Here is a 16,290-nt window from a genome sequence, read left to right as displayed (position 1 = left end):
AAAGTGAGAAAATAGGAGACAGACATCCCCAGGAACAGACAGAAAATGAGAATGTTTACAATAAAAGAATAAGACAAAAAAAAAAAGAAACCGAAAGAAACCAGAAGAGAAGAGAAGAGAAGAGAAGAGAAGAGAAGAGAATAAAAGAGAATCAGTTGGAAGGGAATTGATAACCGCGCGGGTCGGTTAAAGTCTGTATATCAGTGGGCCAGTGTCGACCCCCTCCACACACATACACACACATACATACACATGTGCTCTATTGATCTCTCCCTCCCAACTCACGCAACAAAGCGGACCAGGTTAATGTGAAACCTCGAAGACTATCTCGAAATATAGACTGATATATTAGTGTACCGGTTTTCTAATTCATAGAGAGATCTATACATGTTCTGTCTGTCTGTCTGTCTGTCTGTCTGTCTGTCTGTCTGTCTGTCTGTCTGTCTGTCTGTCTGTCTGTCTGTCTGTCTGTCTGTCTGTCTGTGTCTGTCTGACTGTCTGTCTGTCTCTGAACATTTCCTACTTATCTTTTCTATTTCTCCACGGTTATCATCGCCATAACTTTATAATCGCCGTCTGTTTTCTTTACCTTACTAATTCACAACTCCTCTCCTCTCCTAATTCCGAATCGAAGACGCCCCGCCCCCCTCGCCATCCCCTCCAAGTCAAACGAGGGGACCGGCGAGTCATCCACGAACAATGAACGACAGCATACGAGGCACAAGTCACCCGGGAAGGCGGAACGAGGGCCACTCGTAAAAGCTCCCACGGAACTGTCCTCCGCACTCGTTTATTGCAGGATATGGGGCCGTCGAGCACATGCACAATGGCCGGGGAGGAAGGACGGGCGAGGGAGGAAGGGTGGGCATGGGGGAGGGAGGATACTGAGGGGCGAGAGGGGAAGGAAAAGGGAGAGGGGGAAATAGAGGGGGAGGGAGAGGAGGGAACAGATTTCTAAAGAGGACTAATGCCGGTGTAAAGGAGGAGCTGGAAGGAGAAGGGTGGGGGTAAAAAGCGGGGGAATTGGAGGGTGTCAAAGACGTGTTCCACAAATATATGGATGGAGAGGGATGAGTTGGGGATGGGGGCCAGCTAGGGGAGTGGACGAGGTGAAGTATTCGTGTATATGCACGGGTGTTTACATGCAAAACGTTGATATCTAAGGTGACAGATAACACGGAAGAAGAAAATGATCGACCAAAATACTTTTTTTTTATATAAATCCGAACCTAGCACAGAGACCATACACTAATTCCGATACAATCAAAAGCCCGGTCCATCCAGCTAAAGAAAAAAACCCAAAGGCCGGCTCGACCCTCGGAAAGCGACGCAGACCAGCAGCCCCACCGACCGAAGGGCACACCGCCCGACGGAGCCCGCCTTCCAACTCGCCTTAACGTCTCATTCATCCGCGACCGCAAGCAACCGGATCAATCTCGTGCGCAACTCCCGTGCGACTTCTTCCGCGCCGCAAGCGAACTGCAACGCGCGAGCCTGATTACCGCCGCAGCTGCCGCAACGGAATTTGAATCGCAATCATTACGTCATTCGTAGCGTAGAGTCCGCCGCATGGAAGGTGTCCGTTAAACCTTGTGACCTAAGTATGCACTCGCACTGACTCCCCGAGCCGTGGGTGCAACGCAGGGCTGACCTAATTTCAATTGACTGAATAATTACCCAGAGATAATTAACATGACAATGGTAATAGCAACAGCAATAGCAACTGTGGTGGTGGAGGGTGGTTGTGGAGGGTGGTTGTGGTGGAGGGTGGTGGTGGAGAGTGGTGGAGAATGGTTGTGGTGGAGGGTGGTTGTGGTGGAGGGTGGTTGTGGTGGAGGGTGGTGGTGGTGGAGGGTGGTGGTGGTGGAGGGTGGTGGTGGTGGAGGGTGGTGGTGGTGGAGGGTGGTGGTGGTGGAGGTTGGTGGTGGTGGAGGGTGGTGGTGGTGGAGGGTGGTGGTGGTGGAGGGTGGTGGTGGTGGAGGGTGGTGGTGGTGGAGGGTGGTGGTGGTGGAGGGTGGTGGTGGTGGAGGGTGGTGGTGGTGGAGGGTGGTGGTGGTGGAGGGTGGTGGTGGTGGAGGGTGGTGGTGGTGGAGGGTGGTGGTGGTGGAGGGTGGTGGTGGTGGAGGGTGGTGGTGGTGGAGGGTGGTGGTGGTGGAGGGTGGTGGTGGTGGAGGGTGGTGGTGGTGGAGGGTGGTGGTGGTGGAGGGTGGTGGTGGTGGAGGGTGGTGGTGGTGGAGGGTGGTGGTGGTGGAGGGTGGTGGTGGTGGAGGGTAGTGGTGGGTGGTGGTGGTGGTGGGTGAAAGTATTAATAATAATAATGATAGATAAGACTGTGGCAATGACAAATAAAGCAATACCATCACCACCACCACACTCATCATTAATATCGCCATCACTATGAAAAATAGCTTCTTTCGCAACCCTAGTCCAAGTGCAACACGTAGGTCATACGTCCTGTTGCAGTGTACACATCCTGCGACACCCGAGCCCAGCCACCCCGCCCCCTCCCGACTGGTGACACTGACCCCTTTCCTCTACTCTACCCCCCCCCACCCCTCACCCCTGAGGCGAGTTACACCTGGTGGTGGTGACAGTGATGATCGTGAAGGTGGTGGTGATGATGAAAATGATGATAAACATAATGATGATGATGATGATGATGATGATGATGATGATGATGATGATGATGATGATGATGATGATGATGATGATATGGATTAGAATAATGGTAAAACAAATATGATAACACTAAAGACGACAATCACTGTCGAGGGCGTGACTCCATGTAAGTTAACAAGCGTGTGGGAGAACAAGTGCTTGTTTCCGAAAATATTTTTGGAATCGTGTCAGTCAAACGATGTCTTCGCCAAGTATGCGTGCGTGCGAGAGCACTAGTTTCAATCTCGGCGTGAGCACCACCCCTCCCGTCGTCTCCCCCTACACCCGGTGCGCGTTCGCTCGACTGTGTGCGGGCAGGTTGCCAGCGTGCCCACCTCATTCGCCCTCCGCCATCCCGTCGGTCGGTCGGTAGGACACCCGGAGCGCCGGACTCGAGGCCGCTACAGTTTGTGCGTGTAGTCCTTTCATGGGCACTGCCATGGTCAACGGAGAAAGGGGAGGGAGAGGATGGGGAAGGGACCGTCCAGCAAACAGGATCAGGCGGGAGACAAAAAAAAAAAAAAAACTATGAGCACAGGTGCTCACAGGTACATAACCTCGGCGGAAGTGACGGCCAGAAGAGAAAATGGAAAGGCACGCAAACGCACAAATGGTACGCATACACACGCGCTCACTTAGTTAAGGGTGGGTGCTACGCCAAACTTAGCAAGAAGAGTAAATGATGTTCACGACCCACTTGAGAGAGATCCAATGACTTGCAGTAGGAGACGCAGTTTCTACACAACAAAATACAAGAAGATCGAGCTTTTTCTGTAGTTATTAAACATGTAAAAATTGTCCCGAAATTAGGGATGCCTTCCCTTAAACAGGAACAAGTATGCCAATACACGCTTGCAAACACAAACACATAGATATTGATAAATAAATAGTTATCATTGAAAGAGGTATGCCACAAATTCTTTCTTCCTCCCTCCTGTTCTAAGAGCGTAGAATGCGACTACAACAAATGACCGGCTTCAAAATGTTCGACAAGCTACATCATCACCTCTAAATCAACCACGAGAATTTAGGTAGGCCTACAGCCAGCTGTCAAAAGGAAAATTCCGTCCACGGCATTCGCGTCGAGGACCAACGCCAAGGCAACAAAACCAGCGAAAAGAGGGGGAGGGGAGGGGAGGGGAGGGGAGGGGAGGGGAGGGGAGGGGAGGGGAGGGGAGGGAGACGGGGAGAGGGAGAGAGAGAGAGGGAGAGAGGAAGGAAGGAAGGAAGGAAGGAAGGGAGTGGGAGAGAGAGTGGAAAAGAGAGGGAGAGGGAGAGGGAGAGGGAGAGGGAGAGGGAGAGGGAGAGGAAGAGGGAGAGAGAAGGAAGGAAGGAAGAAAGAGAGAAGAGAGAGAAGGGGGAGAGGGGGGAGAGAGAGAAGGGAGGGAGGGAGGGAGGGAGGGAGGGAGGGAGGGGGAGGGAGGGAGAGGGAGAGGGAGAGGGAGAGGGAGAGGGAGAGGGAGAGAGAGAGAGAGAGAGAGAGAGAGAGAGAGAGAGAGAGAGAGAGAGAGAGAGAGGGAGAGAGAGAGAGAGGGAGGGAGGGAGGGAGGGAGGGAGGGAGGGAGGGAGGGAGGGAGGGAGGGAGGGAGGGAGAGAGAGAGAATGAGAGAGAGAGAGAGAATGAGAAAGAGAGAGAGAATGAGAAAGAGAGAGAGACTAACGCAATGACACCAGCCCTGGCACTATGGCACCCACCCATACATAAAGAGGGCCTTAACCTGAGCCTCTCCTCCCACCCCAACCACACCTCCCCTCCATCTCCCTCTCCCCTCCCCCACCCCCGCCACCCACCTAGCGGAGACTCCCCGTCCCAGCGAGTCCTTCGGAGGTAAGCTGAATGGCCAGAAATAGTACTGTTCCCCGTATGGGCACAGCCGGGCGGGCGGGCGGGCGACTCGGGGCGCCCCTCCCACACGGAAGAATGCCAACCCAAAGAAACATGTCGTGTAGGCCGGCAGGAGGGTAGCCTATGCCGCCCGCACGCACATACCCTACACACAGCCACACCCCAGACTATTCTGCACTCAGGACTCGAGGTATTTTCCCCAGCATCACACGCAACATCAGCCGTTCTTTCTCTTATCCGCGGTATGCAATGGCCTGTGCATGGTGGACGAAGAATACCGATCCCCACCGTCGCCTAGTCAGAGATTTATGCCAAAGAGAGAGAGAAAAAGAGAAAGAGAGTAAGAGAGAAAGAGAGTAAGAGAGATAGAGAGAAAGCGAGAGAGAGAGAGAGAGAGAGAGAGAGAGAGAGAGAGAGAGAGAGAGAGAGAGAGAGAGAGAGAGAGAGAGAGAGAGAGAGAGAGAGAGAGAGGGAGAGAGGGAGGGAGAGAGGGAGAGAGAGAGGGAGAGAGAGAGGGAGAGAGAGAGGGAGAGAGAGAGGGAGAGAGAGAGGGAGAGAGAGAGGGAGAGAGAGAGGGAGAGAGAGAGGGAGAGAGAGAGGGAGAGAGAGAGGGAGAGAGAGAGGGAGAGAGAGAGAGAGACGAAAATAGTCCGGAAAGTAAAGCAGGATGAGCAGCCATCCGTCCTCCGAGCAAACAACTCCTTCCCCCTTCTCGCTCTCATTTTCTTCCTTCCTTCCCCCGGAGCAAGGCACCAGGAGCCTCCTATCCCCATCCTCACCCCCCCCCCTCACCTGCATTCCTCGCATGGCTAGTACTTGAACTGCCGTCAACACGACCCCGCCTGCATCAACACAGCCACTTTCACACCCTCGTTTTATCACCCGGCCTCATCAATCGTCACCTTACACTCAGCCACTCCTTTCCCCTCTCTTCCCCTTCTTCCTATTGCCCCCTCTCCTCTTCTCCCTCCACCCTCCTCTCTTCCGGTCTTTCCTTTACTTCTCTTCTCTCTCATTCCTCTCCCCTCCTTTTCTCCCTTTTCCTCTCTCCTCTTCTCTATCCCACCACCAGGAGGAAAAGGGGACAACCGGAAACATACACACCGCGTAACATTCTCGCCATCCCAGTCCTACTCCCTTCCGGATCCCGCAAGTCACGGCAACGGAGCACAATTTCCGCCCCTTGCGCCCACTGTCACGATCGACGGCCACTAAAAATACCTGTCACATTCTCGTCTCTCTATGACTGACTCTCTCGGGAAGGCAAAGAAATACGTGCATGCGTGCGTGCGTAGGTGCAAGCACACGCGCACGCACTTAAGACTTCCTCTTGTTCCTCTTGTTCCTCCTGTTCCTCCTCCTACTCCTCCTCCTGCCTCAATATAGAACAGGGCACTCCACTGTTCTCCCCCGTCATCGTGCCCACCTTGGTAACGCCGGGTCAGCGTGGCTCTCCTGCCATGGCTCACACGGCTAAGGGCAGGAGGGACTAGGAAAGAGCGAAGAATGAGGGAGGGGAGAGAGATGAGAGAGATGAGAGAGATGAGGGAGGGAGGGAGGGAGGGAGGGAGGGAGGGAGGGAGGGAGGGAGGGAGGGAGGAGGGAGAGAGAGGGAGGGAGAGAGGGAGGGAGAGAGAGGGAGGGAGAGGGAGGGAGAGAGAGGGAGGGAGGGAGAGAGAGGGAGAGAGAGGGAGGGAGAGAGAGGGAGGGAGAGAGAGGGAGAGAGAGGGAGAGAGAGGGAGAGAGAGGGAGAGAGAGGGAGGGAGAGGGAGGGAGAGAGAGGGAGGGAGAGAGAGGGAGGGAGAGGGAGGGAGAGGGAGGGAGAGAGAGGGAGAGGGAGAGGGAGGGAGAGAGAGGGAGAGGGAGAGGGAGAGAGAGAGAGAGAGGGGGGGGAGAGAGAGGGAGAGAGGGAGGGAGAGAGAGAGAACGAGAGAGAGAGAGAGAGAGAGAGAGAGAGAGAGAGAGAGAGAGAGAGAGAGAGAGAGAGAGAGAGAGAGAGAGAGAGAGAGAGAGAGAGAGAGAGAGAGGGGGGGGGGGAGAGGGGGGGAGAGAGAGAGAGGGGGGAGAGGGAGAGAGAGAGAAAGAGAGGGGAGAGAAAGGGGGGCGGGGGAGGGAGACTAGCACAATCCCGTGATGCACCCCACCTTTAGAGTTTCCCCGTGTTTCTTAATAATTGACACGCCAGATACAGATTTTATGGTTTACTGGCAGGTATGGCTCTTGTTACGCTTCCGTGTTCATCTACCACTGGGGAGGGGGAGCCGCCGGGCACGGCCGGAGGAAAAAGGGGCGGAGAGGCTGCGCATGCCCCTGGATGGCCACTATGCCTGAGCGTCCCCGGGTGTTCATGTGTGCGTGCGTATTTCTGTAAGCGTGCTTATGAGTGTGTGCGTGTGCGTGCGTCCGTGCCTACCGTGATTAATCCCCCACGCGCCCCATCAGGCATAAACGAGCCCTCGGGCGTTATGAGATCAGAACAAAAACATTCCGACGTTTCCTTCAGGGCGACCGTCGGCAGGACAGAGACAGCATTGTTTTCGTAGCCTCCCGTTAACAAGCCGAGGTGACGCCGCCGCCACGAGACACTCACCTGTACGGAGCGCGGTCATTAGGTTCAAGTTTCCGTACGCAGGGCTCAGTGGCAGGCCGGGCGGAGGCGCTCATTACGCGAATCTCGCCCTTACGCCAGCCTGACTTTCGACTCACAATTCCCCCGACGCCCATCGCCTTCTAGCCGCTCCCTTCGCACCCCGGCGAAGGAAAGGTGAAGTGATGAAAAACAAACCGCTTTCCCTTTCCTTTTCTTTCTTTCTATCCATCTCTTTCTTCCCCCCTCCCCCTTCCAAAACTATACCCACTGCAAGCGCCCGCATGATTGCTGGCGGAAAAGGACAAAACTCCAAACTAAGAGCCACGGCCGGGAAAATCACGGCCGCCGCGTGGGGACGGAGCAGCGGGGAAGGCAAGCCTCGCCCAGCGACTGCGGCCGCGTTGACTCCTGACCGCAAGAATGGACGAGGGATACCCGCCCTCCCACAGGACCGGATCGCCAAGCCCCATTCATGTCCGCTGTTCCCGCTACCAAACACATACACACACACGGACGCCGATACAGCCCTCCCCCTTCTTCCTTCCTCCTTGCAACCCTCTCCTGCTTCGCCCCGGCCACTTCATGCCTCCTCCTCAGCCACTAGGGAGCGTCCACTACCCACACGTTCTTCATCTTCTGCTCCTACTTTTCTTTATCTCCTACATTTTTTTCCCAATTTTATACTAATTTGTCTTTCGTTCTTACCCTCCTCCGTCTTCTCCTCCCTCTTTTTGTCCTTATCCTCTACCGTTCTCTTCTTCCCTTTTCCTTCTCCCTTCATCCCGAACACGGACTAGGCGCACCCGACCCCGTCTATTTACATAGGCCCGTAATTGATCTACCACACAAGGCCTGCCAAAACAGAAACTTCCCCCGCCGCGCGAAGAAAGTCAGCCGAGAAGAGGAGGGCACAGGAGAAGGCTGAAGACGACGACACTGGAGAAGACAGGAGAGTCCTCGATGGCAGTTTATCTTGAATCTCATAACTCTCTACAGGTTCATGAGAACGCCCACCTGGAAGCGCGTTACAGCTCTATTTCTACCCACCCGCTCAAAAGACCATTATCAGGGAAACTTTTTATTATACTTTTTTCTTCCTAAACCCCAGGCCCCGAGTCTCACCTAGGCCTACATATGCAATACACAATTTAACGCAAGCTTAAAGTAATTACAAACTGCCCTGCTGGTCCTTAAATGGACACTACAAACGACGCACCAGGGCTACCGGTTCTCACAAATATGGCACGAACCGCAATAATTAGTGTACTCGTTCTCCTTTTAAAATGCGGAGTTGGCAAGTATGCTTTTTCCTAAAGGCATTTTGTGCTTGGACAATATTGCTTGAATTTAACAAGAGGTAAGAGATGCTGGAACCTCCCTCTCCCTTCGCACAATACACTCCGATGCCAATGTTCTGATACAAGAACAATGCACATCACTGTCAAAAGCCGACACAAATGACAATGCATACGACTTGCAATCTTCAGGCAACTATGTAGACCTTGTTCCACAATGACATAACCTTGGTGTGTTATGCAAGGAACAGACTATGGATTTGGGCATCTATCACCTTCCTTATATAGAATTAAATTTGTATGTTCTGTCAATGTTTCTAATATAATCATATTTATCAATGCACCACATGTTCTCCATATTCTTCTATGAACACCACATTCAAATCTTACCAGTGCAATGGATTTAATAATCTAACGATTTTAGTTCTCCATATATCTATCAGTTTTAAGTAAAATGTTCATTTCCATAATAACTTCAATAACAGTTTGATGATGATGATGATGATGATAACACAGCAGATAATTTTATTTTCTCAAATGATGATGAAGACAACAACAATAACTACAATTAACAATAATCTGCAGAAGCCTCATATTCCCATTGAAAGCTTCTGGTATTTCCTTGTGATTCAAGGTAATTCATGGAAAAGTTTCATATCTTCTGCCACTCCCTAGAGATTAATAAATAGTGTCATGAGTACCTTGGGTATTTACAATTACAATAGCAGAAACAATGAAAGGAAATCCTCAACAAAGAAATTTCCATTTTCTTAAGAAATTCTCCAATGCAATCCTTTCAATGCATGAAGCAAAGTTGGCACTTCCATAATAGTACATGTAATTATGAACTAGGAGGCCACCCCTTATCAGACATGATTACAGTGCATTTCCTCTATTCCTCTGAGGGACAAATTTTATCAGAACACACACAAATATGACAATACAAAGCCAACAAAAACTCTAGTAATTAATCTAAGAATCTACATAAAAATAATTACATTATTACAGTGTTCATAGTAATTAATTTTGTTTATCATACTACTGATTGCTCAGCAATCAATTTAGATATCATATATGCTACAGAAAAAGAAAGGAGATCCCTTCTGCTTTATCTACTTACAATTAAAATTAACTAGTGTATGTACTGAAATAGGGTACTCACCATATTCTATGAAGTCTGACACAGTCTTTTCTCGTCGAAGTGATGAGTTGGTGCACTCATCAAAGAGGACCAGGAGCACATCCAGGAGGGTCTCCATAGAGTAGCTCTGTCCATCTGACAAGACAGGTCCTGAGAGGAAGAGGTGCTCCAGCTCACGGAGCCGCCGCTCTGAGTGGCTGACATCCATTTCTACGATGGTTCCGTCCCCGACTCCCCCTATTCCTCCTCCTCCTGTGACCACACTCCCACCTCCCCCTCCAGCGTCATCCTGTCCATCACCCATCATTGAAAGAAAGGGGGAAAGGGACTTCCTCCTTTATTCAAGCAAAAGTCTGAACACAATCACGGAAGAACGGATTTCACTTAAGGAGCCATTGAAACTCCCCGAGTTAGAAAACCAGCCAAAGCATTGGTTCTAGTTATTCATCATCACAATAAATGTAATATTTGTTACTACAATACCTCATATCCTCATTCTCCAAGCACCATCCACAAATCAATCAAGTTGACACCAACCATAACATCCCCAAATTAATTTCATTGCTTTAGATTATCTCCCATTACACAAAATGGCTTAAAATAATTTAATTTCTTCATTTACTGAGCAAAAGGGATTGACGATAAAGGCACATTGAGTAACACTGCTCTTGGGGGGTGACGACAGAGGTTCCCGACTGATCACAAGACCCCCAAAGAAGAGATGTCGTTGAGGTGCAAACACGATTCACCCTTGGTAGAGCTGGGCTGTGGAGAACCACCTCTGGAAAGGAAGAGTAAAATAATCAAATCAGTTATGTAACAGGGAATCAAACACTTTCAACTAAATCCCAACTCGTAACACAACTCACTTTAAATTTTCAAAGGAATTGGAATAAAAATTATGATGCACAGTATACAATTTCATCTACTTCATGAAAAAAAAATTGAAACCTTGATCTATATCTTCCTGGTCTTCATCTTCCATATGATTAATTAATTTATATGTAAACAAATTATAGTATAAAAAAATCCTACATGCCATTCCATTCATCTCCTCTAGGTAATTCAATGGGGGGGGGGGGGGGAGTTGCCCCAGGACTATATTACACCAATATCAGTCCAGTTATAGCTTAAAAATGCCCCTGGAATAGCTCATTTTTCTCAATTTTTGTTTGCTTCACTCACCAACCTACATTGCCCCCCCCCCTAAAAAAAAAAAAAAAAAAAAAAGCTGAAGGAGACCCCTGATCTTCTCCTGAGACAAATTTTTTTTTTGCATATTTGGATATTTGATATAAAAAAAAAATCTTTATCCTATCAATATAAATAAAAATATTGTTGTCCAAATGAAATGAAAAACTTCAAGCTAAAATATATAGCACAGCTAACCTTATGACTATACAGCTTTCCCCAGCCACTGCTGTACTCCCTAATTTACAGTTTGCATATGCCTGGTATGCACTTTGTTATTTCCAAGTAGCATGTAAGTTATATCTTATCAATTACATTTTAATTGTTTTAAAATATACAGAAACACCTGTACAAGAATTTAAAATGCATTATGTACAAAACTCATTTTAATTTTCTATACTGGGAATCAGAAAATAAATCCTAATCTTTGGTTGACATCTGTTTATTTCCACAAACAAAAAAATTACTCTGGAAACTCCAGAGTAACTATCTTCCAGCATGAAAATTTATCATTAGAAAAAAATAATAAAATCAAAATAAATAAATAAATAAATAAATAAGGTCTAAAGAGTAAGTTCAATAAGTAATTTCATTTTTTACAAGGGCTTTTACCTTGGTCTCTTGCAACAGACTTCACCTTTTTCCTTGAACTGACATCACAAGTGCACTTATCGCATGTCACCTTATTTGATACTGCGTTCTGAATATTCTCTTATTGCATGCATCTGTAATCAAATACCCGCAGATAATCGGATAAAACTTCAAAATCATTTTCAAAACAGTAGGTCTTATTTGTCTTCAGAAAACACATTAATCACACCATGAACAGCTGGCCAAAGGCTCATATCACAGTCTTACTCAAGAAGAACTATTCATCAAAGACCTCTTGCAAACAGTGGAGATGGGGAATCACTTTCAATAAACTAAGAAAGCAAAATGAAACAGAATATTACCAGCTCACCAGAAACACTTACTGTGACTATAAAACATAAAAATATGTGCGCTACTCTGAATTAATGTGCTTTTTTTCTTAAATATCTATGACAAAAGGTTAAGCATGGTTATTTCTCTGATGATTCATAGGTGCAAATGCATGAGCAAGACTAACAAATAAAGCAGACTAACAAGTCAAATGGCAACTCCAATGTGACATGATAAGAATCTGCCTAAATTTATGCCAAAACACACTTAATCTTGACTGGGAAAAGACTCCTCTTACTGATCTCTCTCTCTCTGAAGCAATTACCTCTCAAGCCCACCTTAAGTAGAATTCTTATTAAAGCACTCTTTAAACTTATGTCATAAGATTATATGCAAATTCCGAAATAACAAACTGCGGTAACATTATAATATCAGACATAAATATAGTACAAGTTTAGGAGCTATTTGGAATTGACAGCCCAAGTTCAGTAACATAACCCCACAAAGTGAAAATAAAAGAGGAAAATAGCTTAAAACTACCAACATATCCTTCTCTAAGCCTTGCAACAATACCTTTAGAGTACTCAGATAAAAGGTGCCATACCAACATCTTATATAATCTGCCAAGATACAGCTTGTAGATCTTCCCCATGATTTATCAAATGTAGAATCAGTCCTACCTCTATATTACCAGAATATACAAGGTGGAGGTGTGTGGGCCTTTGTTGGTTTAGGTTTAAGCCTTTATCACAGATCACAGTATGTGGATAAAACAAAATCAAAATAATTACATGAAAAATGGTTAAGTCTTCAGAAAACAATTGTGTGACATAATGCTGTGGCCTCTGTGCATTGCCCTCTAGCAAAGGCCATTAAGAATCCCCATATATATCTAGCAATACTGAGCTTGGACTGGTCCTTATTTGATGATAACTCACCAGGAAGGTCAGCAAACCCTAACTTGCTATATTATAACAGAAGTTTCCTTGCTTTTGCTGAAGCAAGTAAATTGGTATGACTGGACTAAGCACACTTCAATTTTTCCAGATTTTCTTGTGTATTTCATGAATTCTCTGAACATCAATTTATTTTTTCTCAATGAGAGTACAGTATTAATCAGAACATTTACCAAACTAGGTCTCATTTTGAATGCCATTGTAAGTGTATTAAAAAAAAAAATCATAACTTAAAAAAAAAAAAAAAAAAAAAAAGATCCTAGAGATAGATCAGTCTTTGATCACCATGGCTTGTTCTTCCTTGGCACCTGGGCAACAACTAAAAATCCTGTAACATGTGTATTTCACTAGGATGTAGGTTAGACTAGTTTTATATATGATTATAAATCATCAGAAATGCCAATAAACCATACCATAACTGTTTTATATGCCAGTTAAATCAAAGCAACTTTAATTTTCAACTGTGACAACTACACACACACACACACACACACACACACACAATGTGTGTGTGTGTGTGTGTGTGTGTGTGTGTGTGTGTGTGTGTGTGTGTGTGTGTGTGTGTGTGTGTGCTGGGTGGGTGTGTGCATGGGTGGGTGTGTGCATGGGTGGGTGTGTGCATGGGTGGGTGTGTACATGGGTGGGTGTGTGCATGAGTGGGTGTGTGCATGGGTGGGTGTGTGCATGGGTGGGTGTGTGCATGGGTGGGTGTGTGCATGGGTGGGTGTGTGCATGGGTGGGTGTGTGCGTGTTGCATGGGTGGGTGTGTGGGCGTGTTGCATGGGTGTGTGTGTGTGTGTGTGTGTGTTGCATGGGTGTGTGTGTGCATGGGTGTGGGTGTGTGTGTGTGCATAGGTGTGGGTGTGTGTGTGTGTGTGCATGGGTGTGTGCATGGGTGTGGGTGTGGGTGTGTGTGTGCATGGGTGTGTGTGTGTGCATGGGTGTGTGTGTGTGTGTGTGTGCATGGGTGTGTGTGTGTGTGCATGGGTGTGTGTGTGTGTGCATGGGTGTGTGTGTGTGTGCATGGGTGTGTGTGTGTGTGCATGGGTGTGTGTGTGTGCATGGGTGTGTGTGTGTGTGCATGGGTGTGTGTGTGTGTGTGCATGGGTGTGTGTGTGCATGGGTGTGTGTGTGCGTGGGTGTGTGTGTGCGTGTGTGTGTGTGTGTGTGTGTGTGTGTGTGTGTGTGTGTGTGTGTGTGTGTGTGCATGGGTGTGTGTACATGGGTGTGTGTATGTGTGTGTGCATGGGTGTGTGTATGTGTGTGCATGGGTGTGTGTATGTGTGTGCATGGGTGTGTGTATGTGTGTGCATGGGTGTTGTGTATGTGTGTACATGTGTGTGTGTATGTGTGTGTACATGGGTGTGTGTATGTGTGTGTGCATAGGTGTGTGTATGTGTGTGTGCATGGGTGTGTGTATGTGTGTGTGCATGGGTGTGTGTATGTGTGTGTGCATGGGTGTGTGTATGTGTGTGTGCATGGGTGTGTGTGTGTGTGTGTGTGTGTGTGTGTGTGTGTGTGTGTGTGTGTGTGTGTGCATGGGTGTGTGTGCATGGGTGTATGTGTGTGTGTATGTGTGTGTGTGTGCATGGGTATGTGTGTGTGTGTGCAGGGGTGTGTGTGTGTGTGCAGGGGTGTGTGTGTGTGTGCAGGGGTGTGTGTGTGTGTGTGCAGGGGTGTGTGTGTGTGTTGCATGGGTGTGTGTGTGTGTTGCATGGGTGTGTGTGTGTGTTGCATGGGTGTGAGTGTGTGTGTGTTGCATGGGTGTGTGTGTGTTGCATGGGTGTGTGTGTTTGTGTGTTGCATGGGTGTATGTGTGTGTTGCATGGGTGTGTTGCATGGGTGTGTGTGTGTGTGTGTTGCATGGGTGTGTGTGTGTGTGTGTTTGTGTGTGTGTGTGTGTGTGCATGGGTGTGTGTGTGTGTGTGTGTGTGCATGGGTGTGTGTGTGTGTGTGTGTGATGGGTGTGTGTGTGTGTGGGTGTGTGTGTGTGTGTGTGGGTGTTGGTGTGGTTTATGTGTGTGGTGTGCATGTGTGTGTGTATGGGGTGTGTGTGTGTTGCATGGGTGTGTGTAGTGTGTGTGCATGGGTGTGTGTGTGTGTGTGCATAGGTGTGTGTGTGTGTGAGCATAGGTGTGTGTGTGTGAGATAGGTGTTGTGTTGTTGTGTGTGTGTGTGAGCATAGGTGTGTGTGTGTGTGTGTGTGAGCATAGGTTGTGTGTGTGTGAGCATAGGTGTGTGTGTGTGTGTGTGTGTGTGTGTGAGCATAGGTGTGTGTGTGTGTGTGTGTGTAGCATAGGTGTGTGTGTGTGTGTGTGTGAGCATAGGTGTGTGTGTGTGTTGTGTGTGTGTGTGAGCATAAGTGTGTGTGTGTGTGTGTGTGAGCATGTGTGTGTGTGTGTGAGCATAAGTGTGTGTGTGTGAGCATAAGTGTGTGTGTGTGAGCATAGGTGTGTGTGTGTGTGTGTGTGTGTGTGTGTGTGTGTGTGTGTGTGTGTGTGTGTGTGTGTGTGTGTGTGTGTGTGTGTGTGAGCATAGGTGTGTGTGTGTGTGTGTGTGTGTGTGTGTGTGTGTGTGTGTGTGTGTGTGTGTGAGCATAGGTGTGTGTGTGAGCATAGGTGTGTGTGTGAGCATAGGTGTGTGTGTGAGCATAGGTGTGTGTGTGAGCATAGGTGTGTGTGTGTGCATAGGTGTGTGTGTGTGTGTGTGTGTGTGTGCATAGGTGTGTGTGTGTGAGCATAGGTGTGTGTGTGTGAGCATAGGTGTGTGTATGAGCATAGGTGTGTGTGTGTGTGTGTGTGTGTGTGTGTGTGTGTGTGTGTGTGTGTGTGTGTGTGTGTGTGTGTGTGTGTGTGTGTGTGTGTGTGTGTATGTGTGTGTGTATGTGTGTGTATGTGTGTGTATGTGTGTGTGTGTGTGTGTGTGTGTGTGTGTGTGTGTGTGTGTGTGTGTGTGTGTGTGTGTGTGTGTGTGTGTGTGTGTGTGTGTGTGTGTGTGTGTGTGTGTGTGTGTGTGTGTGTGTGTGAATGTATGCATGTGTTCATAAACATACTTGTGGACTACTAAACATATCTATTTTTCCAGCTGATAGTATGAGAGCATTCTATTTCTAAGAATGTCTTTCTTCACCCTGTATGCACTTCACCTCTCAGTCTTGAAAAACTACATTATTTATTTTCCTTCTTCAAACACTTTAGCTTTAGCTATCACTATAAAATAACTAATTTGAAGAACATTTATCCTAACAGTTTGAGGGAAACAATAGAGGTAAAGCTAACTCCACATCAGTGAGATAATTCTTTGAAGGGACAATCATCGATGTGTGGGTGTGTGTGTGTCTACACCTCTTGTCAGAGGTGTAGACATGATGACCAGCTGTTCAGCAGTAACCTGTCCTGCCACTTTCAAATTTAGTAGAATTTCAGAATCAGAGAAGCTCATAGCAAAACTAAGAAAAAACAAATCTTAATCACAATGCATATAACCTATGCTAAATAATTACAGTGAAAGACCCCAGATAACAATGAAAACATTGGCACAGGGCGGGTCAGGATGTGCTACCAATCAAAGAAGTGGGCGTTTACTTGAGTTTATTTTGATCCCTGCTTTAAAAGTCAAGCACTGGACATGCTTCTCATAAGCTTCCTTTTCCAGAAGTCACTTGCAAATGCAGTTTAAAAATTACTGACTAA

The 16,290-nt window shown here is 47.7% G+C and overlaps 1 protein-coding gene across 1 annotated transcript in view; it reads right to left on the bottom strand.

Annotated features, from left to right (window-relative positions):
• LOC125029004 (serine/threonine-protein kinase MRCK alpha-like) overlaps positions 1 to 16,290 on the bottom strand; it is a 97,170-nt gene that overhangs the window by 79,338 nt on the left and 1,542 nt on the right. The window contains exon 2 of the mRNA XM_047618704.1: positions 9,552 to 10,311. Within this exon, the coding sequence (XP_047474660.1) occupies positions 9,552 to 9,837 (286 nt within the window). The 5' untranslated portion in view covers positions 9,838 to 10,311. The remainder of the gene's footprint in view (positions 1 to 9,551; positions 10,312 to 16,290) is intronic.

Source organism: Penaeus chinensis, chromosome 9, assembly GCF_019202785.1.
Source record: "Penaeus chinensis breed Huanghai No. 1 chromosome 9, ASM1920278v2, whole genome shotgun sequence".
In the NCBI taxonomy this organism is placed as follows: Eukaryota; Metazoa; Arthropoda; class Malacostraca; order Decapoda; family Penaeidae; genus Penaeus; species Penaeus chinensis.
The sequence above is the reverse complement of the archived record's forward strand: the minus strand, read 5'-3'. Positions and strand labels throughout refer to the sequence as shown.